Source organism: Tubulanus polymorphus, chromosome 7 (genome assembly GCF_964204645.1).
Source record: "Tubulanus polymorphus chromosome 7, tnTubPoly1.2, whole genome shotgun sequence".
NCBI classification, from domain to species: domain Eukaryota; kingdom Metazoa; phylum Nemertea; class Palaeonemertea; order Tubulaniformes; family Tubulanidae; genus Tubulanus; species Tubulanus polymorphus.
Genome location: NC_134031.1, coordinates 4509775 through 4522752, shown reverse-complemented (window position 1 = coordinate 4522752; position 12978 = coordinate 4509775). Strand labels below are relative to the sequence as shown.

The 12978-nt window shown below is 38.2% G+C and overlaps 2 protein-coding genes across 3 annotated transcripts in view; one reads left to right on the top strand and one right to left on the bottom strand.

Annotated features, from left to right (window-relative positions):
* Positions 1 to 205: 205 nt before the first annotated feature.
* LOC141908313 (cathepsin L-like peptidase) overlaps positions 206 to 12978 on the top strand; it is a 31145-nt gene continuing 18372 nt past the window's right edge. The window contains exons 1-9 of the mRNA XM_074798307.1: positions 206 to 262; positions 347 to 498; positions 569 to 674; positions 859 to 1029; positions 1207 to 1324; positions 1445 to 1530; positions 1834 to 1991; positions 2077 to 2190; positions 2375 to 2468. Coding sequence (XP_074654408.1) covers positions 347 to 498; positions 569 to 674; positions 859 to 1029; positions 1207 to 1324; positions 1445 to 1530; positions 1834 to 1991; positions 2077 to 2190; positions 2375 to 2468 — 999 coding nt within the window. The 5' untranslated portion in view covers positions 206 to 262. The remainder of the gene's footprint in view (positions 263 to 346; positions 499 to 568; positions 675 to 858; positions 1030 to 1206; positions 1325 to 1444; positions 1531 to 1833; positions 1992 to 2076; positions 2191 to 2374; positions 2469 to 12978) is intronic.
* LOC141908325 (uncharacterized) lies at positions 3182 to 9971 on the bottom strand. 2 transcript variants are annotated; one of them, XM_074798326.1, is made up of 15 exons: positions 9459 to 9971; positions 8638 to 8819; positions 8310 to 8482; positions 8101 to 8223; positions 7835 to 7919; positions 7495 to 7674; positions 6095 to 6992; positions 5461 to 5565; positions 5286 to 5374; positions 5159 to 5205; positions 4934 to 5067; positions 4308 to 4399; positions 3910 to 3990; positions 3749 to 3819; positions 3182 to 3664 (listed from the first exon to the last, which is right to left on the bottom strand). In XM_074798326.1, the coding sequence occupies exons 1-15, from the start codon at positions 9546 to 9548 to the stop codon at positions 3525 to 3527; spliced, it is 2490 nt and encodes an 829-aa protein (XP_074654427.1). In that variant the 5' UTR covers positions 9549 to 9971; the 3' UTR covers positions 3182 to 3524. The 2 variants fall into 2 exon arrangements, 1 of the variants encoding a protein (XP_074654427.1); XR_012619603.1 differs by lacking the exon at positions 4308 to 4399 and having other exon boundaries at positions 3603 to 3664.

Below are 12978 nucleotides of genomic sequence, written 5' to 3'. Positions count from 1 at the left end.
TCACTGCATTGGGCCTAATAAATATTACCCATGTGGGGACATACATGATTTCACTCGACGGTTCGATCGTCTCCGGCCGCCGTCGTCGCCGCCGGGGTTATATCTGTCCGTCGTCAGTCCCGTAAGAATGATAAACGAGATTTTGACCGACTTAACGTCAAGTGATCACGAGTATTGAATAAACTAGATTAATAAACTAGTGCTAAAAAGATTGAGATCACACATTAGTTAGATGTACATTCGGTGGTGACACTATTGCAAGGTAAGACATAATTGATCTCAAAGCTTCTAAGATGTGACCTGCATTGACTATGCAAGTCGATTTCTATGTCATTTTTATTGCTAGATGTATCTGTTGACATTGGTTTTTATATGCGTTTCGGTGATTGTTGTGGTGCGGAGTAGCGGTATTGGAGATCCAGCACTTGACCAGGATTGGGCCGTTTTCAAAGAAACATTCCACAAAAATTACAAAGATGAAAACGAAAACAATATCAGGTCGGAAAAACCTTTTTCCGAAAAAAAGAACATTTTTAGAACGTTTAGTTTTCTTCTCTTTTTTGGACAGGCGAATTATTTGGGAAAATAATTTGAAGTATATTTTTCGACATCATCATAAAACTCGTTTTGGTGAAAATTCCTTTAAACTTGGCATCAACCAATTCACTGACATGGTAAGAATCATTTCCTGACCTCGGTTGCGGTAAACTACCTAAAATTCCCTCATACTCCCTGCGTCTTTCCTTTTTTCAATTGACGAATTGAAAAGAAGGTCAGAAACTGATTTTAATTTTGACCTCCCGGTACCGATGTACGGTACACCAGTTTAACTAACTAAATGTATTTCTAAATCTACAGACACTTCAGGAATATCAAGCCGTTACGAACATCGGTTACGGTAGAAAATCTATCAGTAGATCTAGTGCTGGTAAATTATTTCAAAGGCCACTCACAATACCATGCGTTAGTAGCTGCCCCGATCAAGTAGATTGGAGGAAAAAGGGCTATGTAACCCCTGTAGTTAATCAGGTAATATATATATATATATATATATATATATATATATATATATATATATATATATATATATATATATATATATATATATATATATATATATATATATATATCAATAGATTTGTCATAAAAATGGATTTATTTAACTGTTACAAAACTGAAATGCGATAAGTTGGGTTATAATTAAAGGGTAGTATGGGATCCAGTGTACCGATATCCGCCATTGGGTCCTTAACCGGGCAACATTTCAAATTGACTGGAAGGATACCATCTATTTCTACGCAAAACATACTCGACTGCTGTAAAAGTGAGTAAACGGCAATAATTATCATTCTATTAGGAAAATATGCGCATTTCTTGATTGCCCCTGTGTAGAAATTGTTCTAGAAAAAAATTGTTGAAACGTTTTTTTTCTAAAATTTTGTAGATATCAGTTATTCACCTGAGGGAGTTTTTCGATGTTGTGTATCGCTTGGAGGAATAGACACAGAAGAGGCCTATCCGAACATAACCGTATGACTGTATTTACATTTATTGAAATTGATAGAAAACATTGACAAATAGTCAATGAACCCCAGTTGATGATTTAACCATTTATTTTCTGACAGTTTCTCTGATGATGGAGTTTAGTAGAAACTTCGAAATTGTCAGAAAAAAAAATCATCACTTGTGGGTTTTGCTCATTAACTCTGAATACTAAGATTAATATCAGTCTATCAGTCACATTGGCAAATGGTGGGCAATAATTTAGGGACTAAAAAGCTAGACATCAATCCGTTGATTGGTTGTCTGGTGTGCTACCTTTTCGTGTTTTAGGGTCCCTGTCGGTTCAAAAAGGAAAATGTCGGCGTCACATGTTGGAATTACGTGTCCGTGCAGAAAGGAGATGAAAATGCCCTCAAAGTGGCAGTCGCGACTGTCGGGCCAATATCGGTGGTTATAGATGCTGGGCATCAATCATTCCAGCTTTATCGGTAAATTTTTTGTATTTACGGTTTCAAACATCATTCTCGCGGCCTACTGTCTTCCAGAAAGGATTTTTTCATATGTTTATCGTAGATCTGGAGTTTACGATGAACCTAGTTGCAGTTCAACACGTCTGGACCACGCTGTTTTGATCGTCGGATATGGTACTGACAGCAATGGCGCGGATTACTGGATCATAAAAAACAGGTAATTTTGCTAGATTTGTGATTGACATCAGCTAAAATTAGATTTTCTCCAATGATGGCATTTTTAATCTAAATCGCTTTGATGATTAATCATCATTAGATTATCACCAATAATGATAAAACAACTGATGAAATGTAACTGCGAGCGCAATAATTAATTCTACAACCCTAATTGATATTTTCAGCTGGGGAACTTCGTGGGGTATGGAAGGATACATTTTAATGGCTAGAAACCGGAAGAATCAATGCGGAATCGCCAGCGATGCCAGCTACCCCCTGGTGGGTTGCTAACTAAAATTGGCGGATCAGGAAGTTACAATAAACCTCTTCAAGGTCTAATTGACTTGTGTCCATCGTTTTTCTCAACCAATAATTCCCAATAACTATCTCAGTGAACGATTGTCTGACCGGAGACGGCTGTAAGATAAGTGACATGACGTTTAGTTCGTTGGAAATACAGTCTTTCTGCTGCCTTCTCTGAAATCACATAGAATGAAGTAACGCTATCAATTCTACGAATGCAGGGGCGGATCCAGACCATTTTGATAGCCTTATTGCCCAATACAGTTTGAAATTCATAGTACCCTAGTCCCCTTCGAATTTTAAACGCAAATACTTTTGACGGCACATTTCACCACCCGTTAATATATCTGATATTAGGTCAAAGTCATCGAAAAGTCAGTGTCAAAAAATTTGGGTGGAGATTTTTCGAAATTCGAATACATTTTTCATATCTTTTGTGGGAAATGATTCATTCAGGTGCATATTCAAGATTTTTTCCTTTTTGAAATGCAAAATGCCCATTTTCTTGAAATATAACTGCCCCTCATAAAAGCTCAGCACGGGCCTGTCACGTCGAAAAAGTTGCAAGACTTCTATACTCCTCGAAACGTTCACAATAAAACATAGAATACAACAGATGATGTAATATAAATGATAAAGCATTTATTTCCTAAGGAAACAGGAAACAATAGATAAATAGTGTACATCAAACGTATAAATGTGCACAATAATATCGTGCAGTCTATCACTAAACATTGTGTGCATTTATAATGCTGGACGGATCGGTGTGTTTCTTTGTAAAGTTGGACGGATCATGTTTGATTAAATATTGGGTCATCACAAACGCAAGAGATTTTTTAATAGCATCAAATTCTCTTGTATTACAACCGGGATGCCAAGTTTGCCACTGGGCAAAGGGGGGAGGGGGGACAGATTAAATCTTTAACGTTGTACAACAATAGTGCAAAACAGTAAATACATAGACAGACAAGTCTTAATTCAAACCTGCCCAAATACGTACAAAGTATGATTTAGATATAAATCTAGAAATAATCATACTGCAATTGATTTTATAGTTGCTTGCTGCGTTTTAGAAGTCGATTTCTTTTTAGTTTTCTTTTTAGTAACTGGTTCCCCTTTAGCGAGCTTTTCTTCGTTTTTTCGCTGTAAATACAGCCTCTCTTCTGCCCTCTCTGAAATTACATAGAATGAATTAACGCTATCAACTATACGCACAGGAATGCAACATCGCTTTCGTGAATTTAACGATTACTTACGTAGAGCCTTTTCAGCAAGTTTGAGACGTCTAAATTCTTTAGATAACCACACAGCCGGACTGCTTAGTAATCTAAAAGACAGACAGAGAGTAAAAAGAGCTGTCCAATTTTGAATCTAATCACGCTAAAAAAGAATGAATAGCAAGTTGTGTATTATTTACCCTGAACTGTAATTGCTAGGCAAGGCTTGTGCTGCATTGGAATCGAGATAAACACTTGTGCCTTGAGGTGGAAGTAATGCCCTGAAATTTATAATTAAGATTCAAATATAATTCTCCTAATGCAAGAAACTACCGAGTCCCGGATCAACAGATGTGAGTTAAAATCTCATGAAGTCAGCAGCAAATGATTACTCCAAGATATATCATATGCAGTATCAATGACCAAGAATAGCAATGCTAGTTATGCTAGTTGAATTGACTCTTAGTAAAATGAATTATTTTGGACTCTCCTATAGGGTTAAACCCCCAACTCACAACTGTGGAACTAGGTCCAATAGAGTACATATCATCTGCTGTTCTATGAACGACAGCGTCACTTTGTGTGTGTAATAACTCACCGAGCAAGTGTATCCACAGGGATATCCATACCCTTTTCAAGCAGTTTAAAATGCATGCTTTTACATTGCCTCATACCCTCGGATTGATTAGACTGTAGTAACATAAAATAACAACTCAAACCGGTGAATGGATTAACACAGTGAGTGATATGCGTGAAACGAAACACACTATGGTAAAACATGTTTTTGGAGACAAATGTTTGTGACAATTGGATTAAATTTGGTCGTTATTCCAAAGTTTCTTTAAATTCCGCAAATTATATACGCGATAATATGTATCATGGTAAATGGTAATTTGTGTTGGCAAAAAATATGATCGAAAGCAGATAAATGTGAATATCGAAAACAGGGTGGCCACTTTTATTTGACTTGCTTTTCCCCCCCGACAAGCACGTTGTTTTTCCTGACTTGATTTGCTAAGAACCCGAGCAATTAACACAATCAAATACGCAAGACATAGACGGAAACTGTTTGATTATATGCACATCATAGCAATCTCAACATATTTCCCTGACTTTTCCCTGATTTCAAAACAAAATTCCCTGATCTTTTTAAAGAGAAGAAAATTCCCTGATTTCCAGGTAAGTGGCCACCCTGGAAACCAGTTGAATCACGATCAATCTTACGCGTATGATATCATCTCGGTCCCGAGTCTCGATATAGAGAATCTTTTTCGGCGGTTTTTCATTCTGTGTTTTCTTATTCACGCGTAGTTTGTTGTGAGGTTTAACGTCACCAGCACTAGCTGGTCTATTAGCTGCTGTAGGAATAAGTACACGTTTCAGAAATATATCTAACACTTCAGAAATATAATCTTTGTTTAAAGTTTAACGGCTAATTTTTACACTTACCATGCTTTGGTTTTTGTGGTTTGCCCCCAATGTGAGCAGAACGTGGTCTAATTAACGGAAAAAGTTGTGTTTAGAAATGTGTTTAGAAAATCTCTCAGCCGTGAGAAATGTGTAATATAATACTTACCTTCGTATCGGAGGTGCATAGGAATGTATACAACCCACAGGCTTCTGATAAGGAGAATTCTCCAGTTTGTTTGCAGTCCCAATCTTAGCCTAAAACGATTGAAATACAAAAAGTTACTAGTTACAAGCAAAAACAGCAACAAAAGCCCGTAGCTCCTCTGATTAACTATACTCACCAGTGAAGCCGATTTTGGTCGTTTTTTACAGGTATTTTCTTCCTCGATTTTCTTAATTCTTCGTCCATTTTTATCCCAAAGTTCTTCGATTGGCTTCAACAGCTCCTATAAAGTACGTGATAAATCATCGAGGTTATCATTCAAAACAGAAAATCTTTCAAAATATTTGACAGCTACTTTTTTACCATGATTGTTATCAACAATATCAAGGACAGCTTTATATGCCTAGGGATAAATATCTTGTTACTAATATCTATGAAAGTGGTCCGTGTACACAATAAAGAATCATCGGTCAAAAGATCTCAGGGTTAATACGGGTTAACCAACTTCATTTTCCATACCGAGATTATAGATTTTCTATACACCCTAAGTTACACATCCCCAAACTGTTTTCGTATAGAGTGAATTGTTGGCAATTATCATCAATACATTTGACCAAGAGTTTTCATAAAGATTTTTCTCAAATGTTTAGTGGCTATGAACATAATCGAAATTGTTAGCCAATTTCCTGATTTTCCATAGCCATAGAGAATAAATCAAAATTTCCAAGGTCTGGAAAAAATTTCCATTCCATTTTCCAAAACTTTCGAAAAATTTCCAAAACCGGCATGAGTCAAAGATCTACTTGAATTACCTTATGGATATTGCCGGATAAAGGTCGAGCTGTTGGTTTTGAGCGCACGTCGTGACAATCGAGGGTGTTGATCTCGGTCGTCTCTTTCACTTCGCCGTCGACGAATTCGATCGTTTTCACCGTTTTCATTTTACTCGACGACGACGATTCGTTATCATCGGCGCCGGCGGCGTTCTGCATCATCGCGATTTCGTAATAATTACGCTCGGGTTCCGATAGAAATCTTCGACGCGACGAATTTCCTCCGTTCTGATCAGTACTACCCTCACCAACATCGTCCGAATTCACCGTGCCGACGCTATATCCTCGAACCAAAGTATCGACGTCATCTATACTTTCTCTCAACGATTTCCTCGATTTCTTTTTTCTTCTCTCCGTCTCCGCCTGATTTTTAACGTCACCGTTTTCATCGTCGTCGCTGTAAGCTACCATGACCGCGGTCGGGACGAACTGTACTTTAGCCGATTGAGGTCGCGATCGACTTCCCGTACTCGTCGTATCGCTTTTTGCCGAACACGGTCTGCTGTATTTCTGAGCCGAAGCCGGTCGCGTCTTCACGGAACCGAGACCAGAATCGGTTCGGCTTTTCACGTTTCGTAAATCCGGTCGTCCCGAATGAAGATACGTCGTCGCTCGAGTCGCCGGAGATTCATTATCGACGTCGAATTTTACTTTGTGTTCTTTTTTCGATTCATGAACATCTTCGAAATCCTCGAAACAACTATCACCATCATCATCATCATCATCGTTGATAACTCCGAGCTGTTCTTCTTCTATCTGCCAGAAAATGTTCATCCCGGGAATGTGAATTTTTGGCGTAGTTTTAGTACTGACCGCGTGCACGTACGAAAAGCCTGGTTTAGTTTGAAGACCCGTACCTTCGGCCGCTTCCAATAACCTGATGAAAAATACCCGGTACATTGAACGCGAATGAAAAACGTATTCTTAAATCATTTCAACCCTTTCAGTGTGTCTACACCGCAGTGCAGTGTATGAATCGGTGATAGACTTTGATAGTACACTGCATCACGGTGTATTGATGTTACTAGTAATCAGTTTCTATATTGAAAGATAGCAGCACTTGTCAAATATAGTGAAATATTAGTAACTAATGATACACTGCACTGCCATGCAGACACACTATAGATGTATGCACATAATTCAACACACCGGGATGGAACTTTTTAAAATCTTAAAATCATCTCCAGTATTTGCGCGTATTAATAAGTCAGCACTGAAAGGGCTAAAAAAATCTAAAGAAATTTTGCAGTTTTTCGGATTCACAAATTCAGTAGTTAAATTGATCTTTTAAAGTCATTGTGAATGAGGTGGCTGTCATTTAGCCATATTTTCGGTCGAACTCGGCTTCTAAAAAATGTAATTTTTCGGAAAAAAAATACCGTTCAGTGTCAATATTGTCAGCATCTTCATCATCCAAACTGGCGTGTGGAAGTGTTAAATGGATCGGGTCTTGAACCGGTTTTCGTAGCAGGGTCGTCGTTGGAGATTTGTGTTTGTGTTGATGAGCGCGATTGTTTCGAACTCTTTCTTCGATAGCTTCACTATTCACATCGCTGTCACTACAAATCGAAAACATTCTTTCCCTTTTCACTACGAGTTCCGATTTCAATTTTGATCAAATGGATACGATACAGTATTTCAAATGCTGCATTTCACTAATATCTCATTATGATAATTTGAATGAGGACTTTAAACTGATTTACAAATTTGTTTGCTTACTCAGAATCCTGATTAACAAAATCTGTCATGATACCATTAGTAGTCATTTCGTCAGGAGAAGCACACGGCGCAGGAGGAGGTTCCTCTGTTAATGAGATTAAATAATTGTATCTCAAAGTAATACAGCGGAACTTTTGCTTTTAACGAACTCAGAAGTAACAGTGTCTGAAATTCTATTTGATCCATACGAAATTATTTTAATCATTTCACTGTTAGGAGATTCTGCTGTACCGAAACGTTTTTATTGAGAAATTTTGAAATCATACTTTCTGCGTTCTGTTCAAAATTCATATTGATTGCTCTGTTGAAGTGATCACCGCTCGGCTGATCTATGAGATGCGGGTTGGTTTGCGGTGGACGGCTGTTTGGCTCATATCTTCCTCCCTTTACTACAACGAGACAAACATTTCTTTTTTCATCACATGAACTATAAATAACACCATTTTACCAGTCTTACATCGACCGGTCACTTTACCTGCCATAATGATCTTATTCTTCATATTTTTGTGTTGAGACAGTGGAGTTTTTGCACTTTCTGGACGTCTTTTGACGCTGGTCGGACGAGAAGGCCTTAAAAGCTTCGCACTTTCGGGACGTTGCTTTTCGCTTTGCTGTCGCACCAGTTCGGGGATTGAAGAACTGCTGCCCCTGCGTTTACACAAACAACAAACAAATGATCAGAATCCTCAAAAATAGATATTTCAAGGGCTTATTTTAAAGACTAAGGCAAGCATCATATTCAATCAAATCCATGTTCGGGTAGAGTGGTTGTCAAAACTGGGTCTCACTAGGGGTTTATGTACCATGCAGTTCGTTGGCTCATTACAGATGTTATCGGAGGTTTCATTTGCAGCTGATGTTTAGAAATCACTTTCGTAATTGGCTTCGCTTTTAATTGTCGAGCATCACTTAAACCAACGTTGTAGACTTTCGCTTTCACTTCGTCTAACTTTGCCAGTGAAACGTACGCAGAATTCAACCAGTTCTGAAATATATAAATTTTCATTGTATTCATTCAGCACATATTCCCGAATCAATAGCCAGCTATTAAACCAACATATGTCCAAAACCTTCTTCCTCATCGTGAATGTATCATAAAACAAACCACTGGATACCGGCCAGAGATGATTATTGGTTTTCAATTCCAGTAAATTTCTATAAGACTAGACCTACACTACTGCAGGGGTCAGTTGCTCAAAAGTTGGTTGGAGCAAACCAGTAGATAGTTGGTATAGTGACAATTTAAATTGCATTGTTACTAGGGTATCTATCTGCTAGTTATATTCAACCAACTTTTGAGCAACTGGCCCCTGACCCTGCGCGTTTTTAGGCCTACAAAGTCAAAGAATGGTTTCACGAAGAATCTTATTGTCTGATGTTAACGCATATAGGTACACTAGGATCGTAGAGCGACGTAGATCACTGCGGATACAACCACTTCCACGAACCAGTACCACAGGGGACCCAACGCAAAAACTCCTTTGACTTCACCCAGTGTCCTAGGTACTATTCAAATAGGCCTACTGGGTGGGGTCAAAATCTTTTTGTGTTAAGCATCTGTTGCAGGACTGGCAGGGTGAAAGAGAATAAGAAAAGAAACAAGCAAGACGTGATAGATAGTCACCTTCGATGCCACAGCCCGAATTTCTTTATAGCTCTCAAGTTTTTTATCATCATCGTCATAACTGCAGCTCGTGTTATCGTATTCGTCCATATTCAATCGGTAGAAATGGGGGCCCAGCCGCTTCTTGCCCGCGTCCGGGAGGGACTTGAATGTTACTGTTGTTGTTGGTAGGTGTTAGTATCTAGCTGGGTTTCCAAAAACGTAGGGGACCATTACAACATCTGGTATTCAGACTCGGTAGTTGTCCGTGTACGAGGAAACGGAGTATTATCTTTGTGACTTTGTCGAGAGCAGCGTACTACCTGTCTGTCTGGCAGGTCGGACTCTTCAGTCTTAGACTCACGCTCTAGGCCGGCTACATAAACTAGCTGCAGCAAGATATCTTAAACTCCAACCTTCCACTGCTCCCGGGCTTTAGTTTTCTAACACAAAAGATCGAATATAACGTCGGAAACGTGTTGTTAATAGGTTATAAACCGGTGTTGTATATATGTTCATTAGTTACATACACGGACGCCATATTGTTTACATCGAACTAAATACCACGCAAAACAGACAAAATATAAATTCAAATTCGATAGAATTTTATTCATCGCGAACAAAATGGCATTAAATTCCATTCTTCAGTCAGAACGAAAATATGCGAGAGCAATTTTGGCACAGATAGAATCACCGCTTTTCTATTAAAAGTATAATTCTCCCTGCGATTTTTTGTGACTGTCTGGACATTTGCGATTAAAACGGCTTTTCACAGAAACACATGTTATTTCTAACGATTAATAAAAGAAATGGGTTTTTTCGCATAAATTAGATTTTCAGGCGTCCTGGGGGCATCAAACTGTACATTTCGCACGACGTGGAAGGACGCGTAGTCTCCGAATATAACGTTAGTTGATCTTTGCGTGGCCGAATCGCCCATTAAAAGTCATCTTTGTAGTAAGGGCCATTCATTTCAAAGAACAAAATTCGAGGTTTATTCCAGATGTTTATAACTCGGAATAAACTGGTTTAATTCTTAGTTAAAGGTTATTTTCTGAGCTTGATTTCGAGTTTGTCACCGAAGATTTTCACGTTCCGGGACGCTTTCGTAAGGAACTGAGTAAAATGGAATCACTTGTCTTCACACTCACAAGATTTTTTTCACATCCTTGCATTATTTCAAAGAGATGCGAGGATATGAGCTTTTTTGGTCAAGATCAAAAAGACGCCAAAGAAAGACAAAAAAGATACAAACATTGTTTTTTAGGACTACAGGGGCCGGTCCGTTGGGGTCCGACACCCCACCCCTAAAATGTTTACGTTCCTTAAAGATTCTTCCCCAAAAATTCCAGACTGAATAGTTTCGTATGAAAAGTCCAAATTGAGTTGGGAAAACTGAAACAAAATTAATGTTGTAGTGGCAATTAGCTGTTTTACCATTAACGGAGATTTCTCTAAAACTCATAGTTCAGTGTGAGCAACGAAATCGCGACGAAGCTTGGAAAAAGGCGTTAAATTTCTTACATACTTCGTTGACCTGAGAGAGCACTGTAAGGGTAAAAACAACGAGAAACGAGAATAGGGCAAGAGATCGTGGAACATGAACGTAATTATCCGAAAGTATTTTCTCGCCAATAAGATTGAAATGACATTCATGATTCATAAGTTAGTTTCACAGTCTAAACTGCGAATGAAATTGCATAAGAACAGTAAGAGATATTTGCTGTGGTTAGTATGTTATTCGGCTAATCTACGGCTCTGTTTTTCTGCAAGCACGGATTATATATATATGCATTTCCGGTGCCAAACGCTGATTGAATGGGCTCGACTCCTCTGTTCGGTGAAATTCAAATTCGTACCGTCATTTCGGTATTAGCAATAGTGACATCGGTCTTATTACAAATGTCAGACGCATTTATTTAGCGGTTCTTCATGTTCTCATGATGCTTTATAGTCTGTCAGGGCCTATACGTATATATATGTACAAACAAACATACGTCGACTGATTAGTGGCTTTTAAGATATTAATTTCTGTACATTCGATTAATTGACGTTAAACGATCATTTCCTCCACGCCTCTAAGTACGTGACCAAAATTCTTGCTGCCAGAGTGACGTAAATTGAAATCAGTATCCGATTCATCAATTAATTAATTAGCTCCAAAGATATTTTGTAATTACTTCAATTACATGAAGAACTGAAGTAAAATATGGCATTACGTATTTGGGTGAATTTTAGATTATATGGAGGAATTAATCTGGGGGATATTTTTACGTGATGGCGGCTTTGGTTTGAGTTGACACTGACAAGCCGCGCCCGCGAATCTGATTGGTTGACGCCACGCGAGCCGTGGGAAACTAGAAGAAACTTAAATAGCCAATACATGGAGACGATAAGCATTTAACAAATGTGACTCCTGTTTAGCGGGTAACTTGGGAAAAAACGACGTAGACGTAGGTGTTTCATGAATTTTGCTTGCTGAAAATTGTCGTTTGGAGATTTTATGGGAAAGCATCGATCCGAAGAGCTGGAATATCTATTGACGGTTTGCTGAATAGTGAAATAGATAAATCAACATCGACGCTAAACAAATCATCGTCTGGTACTGGAGGTTGATTCGTGCGACAAACTTACTGCCGACCTGTCGATTAATACGTCACGCTGTTTTCTAAGCCGTCTTTCGATTTGAAACAAAAGTTCGGCGAGTAATATACTTCCGCACAAACTAAACATGCAAAACACAGTTAGTCAAATGCGCGTGATAGTCCTGACTGTTGTATTTGGGCTGTTGGCCCTAGACTATTGTAACGGGAAATCCCTCCCTGCATCGGCAGACGGGAAACATTTAAGATCAAGGACAAGCAGACACGCGGTATCTTCATCAGATAACGCGGATGCAACAGGCCTTCAGGTAAGACGTGAAATCTTTTAATCTAATTATTTCAAATGACATGGATCCACGATACTTCATCTCAGCAGTGCGCGCTTCGCATATTTCTGTCTAGTGTAATAATCTTCACTCTTACTATATATAATACAAGTCATTCAAAATGAATCGCATCCGAAGTATGTAATATATATATGAATATAAATATATGAGACACAAAGAAATATAACACACTCAACTGCGATATTTTTGACACCGTAAAAAGTGTTACAATAATGTTTATATACATTGGTAATTACAATCTGTTGTTTAAGGGTTCTGTGAGGTTTGATGTGCACGTCATTGATATCGGTTTCAAAAGACCAATAACAATTCAGTGCATTTTGGCGTTCATTTTTCATAAAATGTATAAACTTCATGACTCATCTTTTCTATCAAGTAATAAATTGATTAAGTAATTTAAGTCTTTTTAGATAATGAATTTTGAGTGTATCTGCCTTACGTCATCAATATTGGGGAAAAACTGGTTATCAGTCAATTCAAACCAATCGTCGATATATTCAAATAAAAAGTAACTGATCCTCAATATTATATCGCACTATGCATTGTGTATATTAATGTATAGGTGTAATTTTTCTTCAAGGCGTCAATAAA

Coding starts and splice junctions, on each gene's coding strand:
- LOC141908325 (XM_074798326.1), bottom strand. CDS start 9,548: ATGGACGAATACGATAACACGAGCTGCAGTTATGACGATGATGATAAA. Junction 8,224..8,309: donor GAATAAGATCATTATGGCAG/GTAAAGTGACCG, acceptor GTCTCGTTGTAG/TAAAGGGAGGAAGATATGAG. Junction 4,400..4,933: donor ACCGAGATGATATCATACGC/GTAAGATTGATC, acceptor ATGTTACTACAG/TCTAATCAATCCGAGGGTAT.